At 49.7% G+C, this 14,023-nt stretch overlaps 1 protein-coding gene and 1 long non-coding RNA gene across 3 annotated transcripts in view; one reads left to right on the forward strand and one right to left on the reverse strand.

Annotated features, from left to right (window-relative positions):
• The window catches only part of Samd11 (sterile alpha motif domain containing 11), an 18,712-nt gene extending 5,419 nt beyond the window's left edge, over positions 1-13,293 (reverse strand). For both annotated transcript variants that reach the window (XM_036177188.1, XM_036177187.1), the window contains exons 1-5: positions 12,373-13,293; positions 11,292-11,383; positions 8,140-8,321; positions 7,508-7,558; positions 3,859-3,983 (exon numbers count right to left, since the gene is read on the reverse strand). In XM_036177188.1, coding sequence (XP_036033081.1) covers positions 3,859-3,983; positions 7,508-7,558; positions 8,140-8,321; positions 11,292-11,383; positions 12,373-12,889 — 967 coding nt within the window. In that variant the 5' untranslated portion in view covers positions 12,890-13,293. The remainder of the gene's footprint in view (positions 1-3,858; positions 3,984-7,507; positions 7,559-8,139; positions 8,322-11,291; positions 11,384-12,372) is intronic.
• LOC118577133 overlaps positions 11,993-14,023 on the forward strand; it is a 16,613-nt gene continuing 14,582 nt past the window's right edge. The window contains exon 1 of the long non-coding RNA XR_004944166.1: positions 11,993-12,670. This is a non-coding gene — a long non-coding RNA (uncharacterized LOC118577133). The remainder of the gene's footprint in view (positions 12,671-14,023) is intronic.

Here is a 14,023-nt window from a genome sequence, read left to right on the forward strand (position 1 = left end):
TCAAATCCCAGCCTACTTCATTTTGGGTCTTTCCAACTGCTACGGACTGTAGGAACATATAAGAACTCAGCTGGTTATAGCAAAACCACTTCTTGAAGGGAATCAAGGAATTCCTTCAGAGGAAGCCAAATTCCAGGCAGCATTTGGAGTTATTTGGCTTGTTATAGATCAGCTGTCTTCTGTTATGAAAATCATGTGTGCCTTCATAGCTTTCCCAATTGCCTTTTTCCTAAGAATTACTATCAGTGTGGACTAATTGCTATTTGGACATATACGTTCGAGGTATTTGGAGAACAACCTCAGGAAAGACTTGCTTCCCTCAGGCCCATCCATTTCTTCTCCTTTTAGTGCTGGAATCAGATATCTCCCTTAGCCACATCCAAGGACTAACAGGAATAACAGTCCAAACCACCACATAATAAGTCTCCTGAAATTAGGGTAAATTCCATACAGAAACACTGCATAGGTCAGGTGGACCTTAAGTAATAGCTTCACACAATTTAGCTTGGACCCTCCTTTTCTTATAGCCTTACTAACTTTATAGACCTCTAACTCCTTACCTAACCATTTCTAGGAATATTTAGATAACCTTCTGTGCTGACAGCTATACACAGCTAGAATTCCAGTTCAAGCCTCCCTGTAATTATTGTTATTGGCAGCATCTGCCCAGGTCCATCCCCAGACGGAGGAAAGTACCATATCAGAGATACCTCTGTACTCTCTAGAACAGACTTAAGCATCCAGACTACCTGTTTGAGAAGGCCTGGCAGATGTGCCAATTAAGCTTAACTTTCTCCTTTCCAAAGTCTTATCTCTAGTTTTAGATCCACCCTTAACAATGAACTCAGAACTAAAGGGTTCCAACTTACATGTACATCTAGCTGTGATGGGAGTTGCCTAGCCAAGTTGCCTATTGACAGAGCACACTTGCCAGAAATGGCAGGAGCAGAGATAGTTTGGAGAGATAAGGGTCAAAGGGATAAAAAGGCAGTTTTATTTTCAGAGAAGGGGCTAGAGGTATAGGGAGAATGAAGAGAGGATAGTGAGGATTTTGGCTGGAGAGGATTTTTGACTGGAGAACTGGAGGTCATGATGGAAGATGAGGAAGAGCCAGACAGGAAAGTACTAGATAGGTAAGAACAAGATGAGAAGGACCTAGACAAGGCAGAATTTAGACAAGAGAATTAAGATAGAACTTAGAGGGAACAGTAGATAAAGGTAGAAAGAAATCAGTCAAGAAAGGAGCTAGGCACAAGAACAGAACTGAAGCTGTGTAGATAGGATTTTATCTCAGAGGAATAAAGTAGACAAAGAACCTGGTGTACTTAGATTAATTTACCGAAAATAAATCTCACCGATCATAGTTTTCTCTTCTGAGCCCCTGGGAAGTATAATATTAAAGCTGGTCCTTTTAATATTATACAAGACCCAGACCTGCCACCAGGAGCTCAAGTTCTTCCCCAAGTAACCTTTCTGCTATACTTGTGACACAGAAAGGAAGCCCTTGTCTCCTTGGCAGTATCTGCCCACCTGCTCATCCATGCTCTAGGCCCTTGAGGGGACTCCTGAACAACTCACCCCCTAGTGCATAGCCTATATGTGCTATGCCATGCCTAGGCTTCCAATATCCCCTGTAGGACCCAGAGATCATACCCCACATTCCAAACCTCTAAACACTGCTACCCAGCTTCCTCTTGAGCTCCTGACATGAGGCTAGGGTATTTGCTAAACAGCCCATGCCATCATGATTCCAGGCTAAATGTTTCTGTCTTTGCCCTCCTTATCCTAACCAGCTGTGGGAGTGTGAAAGAACAATTCCTTGGGGGATCCAAAGTCTCCATGATGCCCAGCAAGTGTTGTTTTCACAGGTGTGTTCACTCTCCCCCAGAGCTCTACCACCAACACTAAAGCTGAATTCCATTTTTAAAAAATTTCCTTAATCTGCCATTTTTATCAAACTGGGAAAGTGTGGCAACAATAATACCAATCATGGTTGGGAGTTTTAGTTCAGTGGTAGAGCGCTTTCTGAGTTTGATCCTCAGCTAAAAAAAAAAAAAAAAAAAAAAAGCCAATCAATTTCCACATTATGGCTGACAGAATGGTGCTAATAACTTACTGATCTCAACTGCCTCACTGCCACTGGTCTAGCTGGCCATCTCAGCCTCTTCCCCAAAGAGAGGGACAGTACCCACTGTTTGGACAAGAGTTCTACCCATAATATCTCAAGACAGATGGATCCATCAGACTGATGAAGGGTATCTGGCTGTACCTGGAGCCACCAATAGTGTATCAGAGACCAGTGGGCAGGAGGGACAGCAGCTGATGTAGGCAGGGAGGGGTGTTAGGCAAGGGTGCTTTTCACAGCAGTCTGTCCCTACTTTAATAGTGGGTACCTGCAAGCGGGGGGTGGTGATGGTGGTGGTGGTGGGGAGAGAGAGAGAGAGAGGGAGAGAGAGAGAGAGAGTGTGTGTGTGTGTTTCTATTTGTGGAGTTTGCATAACAACCTGGTGGAGATAATCATGGAGTAGAGGCACCTCAAATAAGACCGAGTCCTGTGGCAGACTTAATGAAGCCTCATTCACTCTCAGCACACCAGGGTGCTGCTAACAGCAGGCAGGCTGTGTAACTATGGGGAGATGCATAAAGGGAACAGTGGCACAGTGAAAGACTGAACCTCTACAGACTGAAAGCCCCTAGGAAGTAGCGACAGGACCCTAAGAGAATGCGTAAGTGAAACCTGGCACAATACACACTCCCACAGTTGTGCACACTATGAACCCCTGCATGCAGTGCAAAGGGAGAAATGGCCAGACAGATGACTAAACATCACAGAGAGACATGTATGTGTAGTACACAGACATCATGACAAGCATATGATGGCCCTGGTTGGGAGGAAGTGTGTGCACACTCGGACATACACATATACACACACTTGTGTATCCAAGGAGGTCTCTCTCCATGTGCAAGAACAGGGGAGGACCTGTGAACTCAGAACATCTCAATCATTATAGATTCCCTTGGATCTACCCGATCAATGGGGCAATTAGATTTTATCAGCCGCTTGCTCAGCTGCTTCCATCCAGCTGGGCCTCCATCAGGTCCCTAGCTGTTCCAGAAGCAGCCCCCTACTAGCCCACAAAGCCATTCAAGCACATGGGGCTTTGCTGAAGATGTGGTGTACCACACCCAAGTCTTTCCAAGCACTGCAGCTTCTACCAGAAACATTCCTGGAAGCCCAGGAGAGAAAGGTCTCTTAAGGCTCCTGAAACTCAGGTGCACCCTCACTTCAGCCTTATGGCCTGCTTTACTGGGGGTGCCAAGATCTCTTCAGGCTGCCTCTCTGAACTCCTGTGACATTCAGCAGTCAGCTTTCTTGGTGGTTCTGGGAACCCTAGTATACTTTGCTCACCTTGCTCAGGTTCAGGACCTCAGGAAGGCAGAACCCAGGCTGCACATGTTCTGTGGGTAGGAAGAGTGAGCATGCTTCTGCTACATGAACCATTCTGCAGCAGGCAGTTCTAAGCTTAGGAGAGTCTTACATGGTATCTGTCCTTTTGATGAAGCATTGGTGGGTCTCAGCCATTTTAAATCCACTCCACCAAAAGCCACAATGGAGCAGTCTCTGCTGTAGCCCTGTCTGCCTTGCTGTCTGGGATTAACACAATTACCATCACATGTAGCCCCAGGGGAAAACCAGCCTTCCCTTCCTTTCCCCTCAACTCTGCTGTCCTCTGGCTGCCAGCCAAAGTGCTCAGGGCCCAGAGCTGCTGATTAGAGACTTGGGGAGGACATTCTTCAGTCAGAATAGCTGTGGCCCCAGAGCCCCACTCTACCCTTGGGATCTGTTGGATTTCTCACCTGCAGGTCCAAGGCCAATCTCCACGTTGTCTCTCTGGAAGTCACAGTGGCTTGGATGCTCAGGCATAACGAGGTGGTGGCTTCGATGTACGCTGGATATAAGGGTGGGGAGGTCGTTGTCCTGGCTGCAGCAGAGCAATACAGACCAAGCCATGAGCTGCCTCATGGGTTAGATGTCTGGCACATTGTCAGTATGAGGGTACATGACTTGTGGACAGTATGCACCAAATATACATACCCAACTGCACACCTCTGTGTGAGACCACTGACAGTACACATGTGTATGCCCTCTAAACAGACCAAGGAGAAGCCAGGACCTGGCACTTAGACCCAATCGCAGTTCTCGGGCATCCCCTCCAGCTATACTTCTTTGCAGAGAAAAGTGTGCCCCTACCTGCCTTGGATGGCAGCCTGAAGAGAGGGCAGGCTGTCATACATACTGCAGCTCTGGCAGCAAGGACATGGCACATACTCCTTAGTTTCTAGCTCTTTTTTTTTTTTTTTTTTTTTTTGAGCTGAGGATCGAACCCAGGGCCTTGCGCTTGCTGGGCAAGCACTCTACCACTGAGCTAAATCCCCAACCCCAGTTTCTAGCTCTTTTAAATAAGGAAACTGAAGTTCTGACCAGAGCTCTATAGCTGGCAAGACTCATGCTCATTAGCAGAGTGCCACCAGGCATAGATGACACACCAACTATGGGTGGGTCCAGGACTTCTAGTCAGGCCCTTTTGGCTTGGTATAACATCATTTATAACTGTTTTCTGTGTTTCTCCTTCCTGCTGAATCAGCTGAATCCTCATCCACAGAGCCCCATAGAGGAGAGGATGTGTAAGTGGGAATACCTTACCCTGGAGTTCTGTAAGCACCCCCACATCAGCAGAGAAGGAAGAAACAGGAAGCCAAAGCCAGGGCAGGAGCAGTGGTTCCCAGTGCTCAGCACGTGCCCTCCGTGGCCCACCTGTGACAGAGCAGCCTCAGATTCTGGCAGAGCCTCTATGAAGTGACCTAGGAATCAACTCTGAACCTCATTAAATAGCTCCCAGCCCCTGACCAGGGTGACTGGAGCTGGGCTAATCCAGGGCTGGCACCTAAGCAGATCAGTTTCATCAGCAGACATCCCAGAGGGCCCCAGCCTAGAGGCCCAGATGTGTTCTTCCCATCCCAGCACTGTAGGCCCAGAGGGCAGGTGGGGGTGTAAGTCTGTTACAGGATTAATTGGCATGAGGCTCATCCCCTGCATCCTCATCAGTGTGGGAGTGTCAGAGAGAACTGCTATCTCAGCATGAGGAGGGGGCTGAGGGCTGGCTAGGCACAGCTGAAACAGCTACAGAGTGGTTCCCATGGGGATTTCCTTCTAGTTAGGAAGTGAACCAGTTTCCAGAGACTCCAGGGAATGGCCAGAAACTCTTTTCTCTGTGAACACAGCCTGGCCCACAGAAGGAAAGTGAGGTCTCCTGCATTTGGAAAATGTATCTGCACCTATATCTGAAAAAGCCTGGTGACAAAAATCAGAGGCACTAGGCACAGGATAGCATAATTCCATGGAGTGATATCTGGTCAGAACAGGACTTGAATTTAGCATCCACCTCCCATTCTGCCTTTGTAGTTTGTTCTGTGTTCCCAAAGGTGACCCATTCTGAAAACCTGTTCCTATAGCTTGGTTATTCACTGAACAAATTATGCTCATTTTATACAGATCTGAAAAAATTCCACACATACATGTCTAAAATATATTAATTACGCCCTTAACATCATAGCATGAGGTTCTTGAAACCAAAACTCACCCTCTGCTTCCCACTGCATCCTACTACATGTTATGGACCAAGCCCTGGATTATCTCAGAAGGTTGAGGCATGGATGAAGAGATAGATGGTCATGGAAGAATCAGAATGCTGCAGGGGGAGGATCATGAGGAGGCCAGAAAGAGAAAAAGATTGGCCTAGAATGCCTTCTGGGATCTCCACCCTGTTCCTTTGTTGTTATCATGAAATAAAGACTTGTTCCCCTCTCTGTCAGTTTAGGGATAATGAGGGGCCAGAGGCTATGCTGCCCAAGGCTTTGCAGACATAAGGGGGAGTTTTGACTCTTGTTTGATCCAAGCAAGCAGGTGGTTCACTGCAAGGTTTGTCAGAGGATTAAAGTCGATGGACAGATGGATCAATGGAAACAAGTGGAGAGTGACACACAGAGATGGATCCATGGACAGGAAACTAGAGACAAAAGACTGAGTAGACAGGCCAACAAGGCAGAACAAAGAGCCAGGTGGGGATAGCACAAGGCAGGTGGTCTTGGCCACCTGCATCCCTTCCTTTCTAGACACTGGATCCACCAGTAGGTAAGCTGAAGGCTGTCAGTACTCCTGGCCTTCTGTCTTCTCCATTTCAGAGTCCTGGCTCTCAGGACTAAGGGGCTTCTTGAGGGGCACCAGGCTGCAGTTGTTGACACTGTGACAAACTTATATGGGCACATCTTCCTTAAAGCCTTGTGAGGAGGACCACAGGAGGTAAGAACTGCTCCTGGAGGAGAGGCATAGCCACCAACTTCCCTACTGGCCTTGCTGATAAATTTATCCTGCAGCATGTAAAGTAAAAGGCTCATAAAATGTCATCAGTGTTCATGATGGTTCATAAAAATGATCAGTTGGGCTGGCAACTTCAAAATTAGGTGGAAATAAGTTTTAAAGATGCTTTTATTGTAATACAACCCCAGGATGCAGATGTTGTCAATCACACAAATAATAACACATCTGAAAGAAGCCAGAACAGACATTTAAATGTGACTGGCCTGGGGCCTGGCTACCACAGTTCTGGCCACAGGAGGCTAGTCCTGAGGCCACTGTTGGACTTTTCCTGATGTATTCCCCTGTAGGCCCTGGGGTAAGACTGGACCCCACTAGCCAGAAGCCACATCTGGGCATACTCATCAGGAACTAGGAGACTGGATCTTCCTAACACTGGAGCTTCCTTATCTGGTGACTTCATTTTCATCTTCTTGCTACGTCCTGCATTTGCAGCCCCCCACCATGCTTCCATATCATGAATCCATGTGTTACTAAGAAAACACCTGACCTGTGCCTTCTTTCTTGAAGACAAAACCTAATAGGTCTAGCATTCAAGGCTCAGATCTTTAGCCTCCATCTGGCCAAACCTGGCCTCATATCTTCTTCCCTCATTCTAACACAACTTTGCAAAACCCCTTTGCCCCAGTGAATTCTCATACATTCTTCAAGACATCACTCACATATCACCATTCTCACCTTCTGGTCCATTTCTGGGAAGGTAAGCAGAGAATATTACAGTCTCATCTTTGAGCAGATGGATATAAATGGACAGCCCATCAGGGACAGCATGTACTCAAGCTCTAGATGTGTTCTGATCAGAACCTCTGCCTGTGCTACTTGGCATGTGGGATGAGCTTGGCTAAGGTAGGATCCTGCCACCCACCTCCCAGGCTGTGCAAAAACACATAGAAAACCTGGTGGATACTCAGCTCACATTGGTTCATATTGGTCAGAATAATGAGTAAGACAGGAGTCCATAGGCAGAGGAGAGAGAGAAGGCAGGCAGCATAGAACTTATAATCAGGCACAGCAATAAAACTCCTTGTTGCCTGTGATGTGTGTAGAAGACTCACAATGTTGGACTCCTACCTGCAGGATGTTTCTCTGAAGGAAATATTCACATCCCAGTGGGTGTGGACTCTGAAAAGGGAAAAACAGAGCATTAGCATGGCTCCAGGAATACACCTGGACAGAAGGGTATACATGAATCTGAATCTAGTATCCTGCTGGACCAGTAGTTAGGGCAGCGTCTAAGAGGCAGAGCCCCATGCCAAGTTAAATGTGCTTCAGCTCCTACTGGCCAGTCAAGAGTCAGCTTCTGTATTTACCAGAAATGAATGAGGACAACAGTCCCGACCTCTCTTCACTTTGAGCACCTAAAGTAGCCTGGCTGCATAGTTGGGGAGGGAAGACAATGTACTGAGGCTTCATCTACAAGGTGCTTATTCTACTGAAATCAATTCCTAGTTACTGGAGGTGTTTCAGCCAGAGTGAGAAACCTCATATCAGCCACCTTAGGGAGACTTGGAGCATCAGCCCAGGTTGGTACAGGCTTCTGGGCCCCACTGTCACCAACCCATTCCCTAAAAGTGACCCCTGCACAGAAGTGCCTGGATGTCAAGAAAGGTTCCTACCTGTACCTAACTCACAGTGTTTGCAGACCCTTGACTTTGATACCCCACCCCCACAGTAGCTTCCTGGCCTGGCCATGGAACAAGTACCTTCTCTTCATGATATGGACATGTAGATCATCCTCCTGCTTCAGGCCTGGCTGCTGCCTACAGGCTGGGCCAGTTCCATCACTGTCACCATTGCTGGGTGAGAAACTGGTGGTTCTTTCTTTCTTTAGGGCATGTGTAGGGGGCAAAGTGACTGTTCTCTTATCAGCCAGCCGTCCCCGGTTCTAAGAAGGTGGGAAGAGGAGGGTTAGAATAGGTCAGGCCTTCAGTGTCCAGGGACCGGGCCAAGGTGCAGAAGCCCTATTGCTGTAGACCAGCACACAAGGAAGATAGTGGAGACCCACAGGCTCCAGTCCAATTCTTCTCTGTAGGTTCAGCCTCAGTGATGGCTCACCATACAATGCCTTTCAACCCCATTTCCTTTCAAGGGTCTGGAATCTGCTGGGATATGTATGCAACCTGGGGCAGGGTTCTAGTCCCATTCTCTCTATTCATTGTCAAACGGAAACATCAAAGAGCAGTCATTTTTCTTTTATTTCTTTCTCTCCACCCCACCCTACCCCCCATTTCTGAGATACCGGGCATGCTAGGCAAGTGCTCTGCTGTCTGAACAGTGTACCACTCAGGGCTCTGTGAGCCACAGTCTCTGCTGCATCTGCCCTCAGGAGTCGTTTGGAGCCTGCATTTGGTTACTTTCCAGAGTAGGTGATATGGACCCTGTAGTACCAAGTCAGTGGTTTGAATCACTATGGCCTGAGGGCTGGCCTCAGGACAAGAGGGTTATTTCTACGGCCCCCTTTAAGCTCTACCTGACTTTTATTCTGCACTGTTCTAGGAATAGCAGAGTGAAGGTAAGGCTGCAGGGGGCAGGGGGAATCATTCATTATATCTGGGATATATCCTACAGACACTATACCTACCAGGCTTGTGTCCCAGGCCTCTGTCATTCCACAGGCTTAGGGAATCATTTCTATGAGCTCTTGCTTTTCTCTCAATAAGAAAAAGAAACATTTTTTTTCTTTCTCCCATACAATGGGAAGAAAGGGACACAAGGGTCATGAGACTGTCACTTGGAAAGGAGCCAGAGCCAGTTGGCTATTGCCAGCCTCAACCCCATGACATATACAACTGAGAAAAGTGACCTAGTTGCACCTTCCACACTCTGAGGGTACCACAGATTGGATCTTGGGTGTTACCTGGGGGGATGACCCATGAGAAATGGTACCAAGGACCCAGATGGCTATCATGATCATACCCAAGGACTGAGAATATAGTACAGTCCTTTATGTACTGGAAATGTCAGCCAGCCCTACTGTTTAACATATCTGAAAACTTGAAAACATATCTGAAAACCTAATCAAGAGCTAGCCCTCTTCATACAGTGGGAGGGTGCCATTGCTCAGGGCCTCTGATTTATGTGCACATTGTATTCAACTACTAGAATATATGTGATACTGATACATACTTGTGGTCCTGATTGTGGGGTACAGGAGAGAGCTCCAGTGTGGGAAAGGTGAGAAGGTCTTTCTAAGAAGGAACCAGGCTTAGGAAAGTTGGCCTCAGGTCTGAATTGTCTCCTACCCATGGTAGGGATTGGGAGCCCCAAACAAACAGCAGGCCCATCCCTCTCTCAGCTGCATATTTCCCACTTGAAGTGAGAGAGGCACATGGCTACTTGTTTCCCAGTCTTATAGGGGTACTCAACAGGCATTGATTTGTAAGCATAACTCCTCCCATCCAAACAGAAAATAGAACCCTATAAACCTAATGAGGACCCCCTCTTGCACCAGCTACCTGAAGGGTATAGCAGTGGAGAGACTTTGGCCTCTGGTTCCAGCAGCTAATGATGTCTGTATTCACCTACATGTTTTGTGAAAATAGTATGTGTGTTAGCCTGAGGCCTGTATTAGATCTGGTGGGGTAGGCATGTGGCTCCCCTTCACCTGCTCCACATGCATGAGTTTGTGGTTTCTCAGCATGCCCCTCAGGGCCCATAAGGATGCCCCACCACTAGCCCAAATGAAACAGATTTAAAATGGCCATTTGGGTCCTATCATGGCATCTCTGCCTCACTCAATCCCCTGCAGAAAGGATGCTGGGTGAAGACAGGTACAGCCCTACTTCAACATCAAGATCCTTATTGCCCTCCCCAAGGGGCTCTCCTGAGGTAATCTCCTTTTCAAATGAATCCCTCAAACCCTTCTTTCATAAAGGCATGCATGGTTGATCCCTAAACTCTACTGTTCTTCATGTTCTCAAAACATGGTCTACCTTTGGTGGGATTCTCTAACCAGTCCCCAACCTCAGCTTACTAGATACCTATACAGCCTGCCCTGACCAGGCTATTCCATCAGGACACTCAGACATTTAGGCACATGCTGGGCAGGATTCCAACTCAGCACCCCAGAGACATAGGTTACTCACCCTTAAGCCTGGAACTATCCCAGATCACAGTCAAAGCAAGTCAGTACTGTCATACCTCAGAATGAACCCAACCCCACAATCAGCATCACTCTCATGTGTGCCAGATGATTTGGTGACCTCCAGATCTGGTCCAAGGAGAGTCCTAAAGCCCAAGATGAATGACATGGTCCAGGAAAAAGGCTATGGACCATTTGAGTAGAAACAGTTCCAAGGGTGGAAGAACTAGAAAGAAGTAACTCAGTGTTTAAGAACACTTGCTTCAAATTCTAGGTCAGCCTGCTCTACAAAGTGAGTTCCAGGACAGCCAAGGCGGTTACACAGAGAAAGCTTGTCTCAAAAAACAAAAACCCAAACCACTATCACAACAACACTTGCTGCTCCCTTCAGAGGACCTGGGTTTGGTTCTAAGTATCCAGCTCAATGCCATCCTTAACTCTAGTTTCAGGGCTTCTGACTCCCTCTCTGGCTTCATAGACACCAGACATGCATGAAACAGACACACACATAAAATAAATAAATAAATAATTCTTAAACAGCTCACCCTGTATCCAACCTGGAAATGGCTTCTGCACCTGGGATTCCTTCTCTTTCCCAGGTACAGTCTGGGAGAGTGCCAAGTAACCTAGTGGCCTATTTATTTTTCTCAGATTCCTCTAGCACATCAGCAGGGTTGAGGTTAGGATTTTCATTCCCAGACAACATAGTCACCAGTTTTGAAGCAGAAACCCAGCCCTTCTGCCCAACAAGCTCCAGCTTATCTCATATCTCACCACGGGCGAGGATATTCTACAGCCTGGACAATCGCAGATCGGGGGGTGCACTTGCAGGATCCCCTTGGACATAAGCGTCTTCAGACTTTTCCCTGCCAGGAGACCAAGCAGAACACGTGAGAGGGAGGGCAGGTGCAGATAGCATTTGCATGCTTTTCAGGGGCATAGCTGTAAGGCCAGATCTCCCTCCTCCCCCCGCAAATTGTGCACGAAATTCATAATGATCTTTCAAATCTACTGTGTCCAACCTCTCATCTGGATTTCTGTCTCACCCTTGCGGCAGCTGCTTGAGAAATGCGGGGGCTCTGAAACTCAGATTCTGAGCGAGTGCTCCTGCCTGACTAAGGGATTACTTCCCCCTCCCCCGTAGCCCTCCTCTAGCGTTCCACCCTCTTCAAACTGGTCCCAAGGCTAGGTAGGTTGAGCCATGAGGTGAGAGGTGCGAAGGGGATCTGGCCTGCTCCTTCCTACCTCGCAGGAAGAGGTAGGCCTCAACCCTACGGAACGCATTCAAGTCCCTAACTTTTTAACTCCTGGTGCAGCGCTAGCGCTTATTTAACCCGGTTCAGGAGCCTCCACATCGCACCTTTGGACCCACGATCCAAACAGGCAGTGGCTGACAGTATCGCCAGCGTTGTTAGGTTCCCTTGCCTCCACCTGCCCACACAACCTCCACTAGCGCGCACTCCTACCCTTGCAGCAAGTGCTCCCCACCACTCCTGTCAGGCGCTGGCTAGGCGCCTAGGGAGAAGAGACGTCCCCTCCCATTAGCCTCTCCCGAGTTTCGGTAAACTTCCCCTGCCTTCAGGCCTCGCAGACCCAGAACCCTAGAGCGCTTTGGCCTGGGCTGAAGGGATCCAGGAAGCTGAGAAACCTCTGCTATGTCAACTAAGTCGCCCGTGCGCGAGTGGGTGGACTGGCGGGCCTTGTGATGGGGTGGAAGAAGGGTATCTCCAGCACTAGCCCTGGAGCGGCAGCGCCCCCGCTAGGCTAACGTTAGGTGTGCCAGGTGGCAGAATGAGGAACCTGGGTAACCAAAGAAGAGGGACAGCGGCGGCTGGAGCCCCCACTGCGGCCGCACCTTTGTGGCGGATGCTGCGCTTCCAGTCCTTGGCCGTCTCGCGGCCGCTGACGAACTGGAACTCGTTGGGTGTGAGCCACTCGCCCCGGTGCCGGATAGACGGGCCCTTGCTGCCCTGGCAGAGTTTGCGTACGTAGAGCAGTGCGCGGTTGGCGCCGCACTCCACCTCGATACACGGCTCACCGTTGTCTAGTAGCGGTTGGAAATCCGGTGCTGCGGCTGCAGTAGCTGAGAAGCGCTCCAAGGCCAGCGGGTCTCCAGACAAGTAGAGGCGAGGCGCGGCCTCGTGCAGGTTAAGGTAAGCGCGCGGGGGGCGGAGTGAAGGAGCCAGCAGTGCCTCGTAGCCCAAAGCTGAGGCGGGCAGCGAGGCGGCCGGGGGCAGGGCTGCTGCAGCGGGCAGTGGCGCCAAGTAGGCGGGGAGTGGTGGCAGCGGTAGCGCGGCCAGGGTCGGATGGAAGGTAGCCAGGGCCAGGGCCAGGTCCTCGCGTCCCTGGAGTTCCTTTTTCACTGCTGGCATGGCACTCAGATGGAGGCTTTCTGTTGCCTGTTCTATCTATTTTGGTTGGAGTTGAGTCTTGGGCCGGTAAGCCCTGGATAGAGCCTGACTACACACTCACTCGGCGCTCTACTGTGCGTCAGTGCTCGCAGCTGATGCAGCCGCCTTGCTGGCCGCCGGGTATCCCTGGACAGTTGTCTGGATGGTTAGCTGGGCCTCGATCGCCTGAGGCATGCTTCTCTTGGAACTGTCTAAGATCTTGGGCCACAGCTCCTGGGTCCTAGGTTCTGCAGAGCGTAGGAAGTCCAACTGCACTCACGCCCAGTCCTTGTCTCAGCACTAGCTAGAGCTATGCTGAGCCTGGCAGTGAGAAGTTGCGGAATCGCCAGTCCTGCTCGTAGATCAGCTATGGGTTCTTAGCTTCAGCCCCGCCTTCCCCCGCCCCCCAGCTGCCCCGCCGCACACGACGTTCACTGGAGGACTTGGAAGACCCGCCGCCGCCGCCGCCGCCGCCGCCGCCGCCGCCGCCGCCGCCGCCGCCGCCGCCGCCGCCGCCGCCGCCGCCGCCGCCGCCGCCGCCGCCACAACTTGGCCCATTTAAACCGCCCTGGCGCGGCGGGCTGGCGCGGGCTCCGGCGGGGGGTGCGTGAAGGCCGACTGGACTCCGATGACACTGGAGGTCGCGGGGACAGGGCTGCAGCCACTGGCTTCTCCCCAGTGGGGAGGATGAAAGGAGACCCTGGGGTATGGGTGCTGAGTGCAAGACCCCAGCTCTGACCTAAGGGAAAGTAGAGTAACCTGCAGGATAGGTGAGTGGGCTTCTGCTGAAATGGAGCTGGGATGGTCCTATTTTCCCTTGAGTGTGAGCTTGCTCCCCTTCCCCTTAGACTGCCTCTATGTATCTGCAGGGGCTGGATTGTGGAGTGTTTGAGTTCTATTCATAAATAAGAACAACACTTCTCTGTCAGTTTTCTCTCACTACATGTTTCTCACCAAGTTGGTACACTGGATCACTTATTGCATATTCTCTTTTTGCAGATGAGAACTTGAGATAGGTGAAACAGTTTTTGAATGACACACAGCTGTTTATGATGCCTACCTCCAGGGCAAGCAGAGTCAGAGTCATGGAATGGGACAAGGAGGCATTAATAGAAT

Source organism: Onychomys torridus, chromosome 2 (genome assembly GCF_903995425.1).
Source record: "Onychomys torridus chromosome 2, mOncTor1.1, whole genome shotgun sequence".
Classification (NCBI taxonomy): Eukaryota; Metazoa; Chordata; class Mammalia; order Rodentia; family Cricetidae; genus Onychomys; species Onychomys torridus.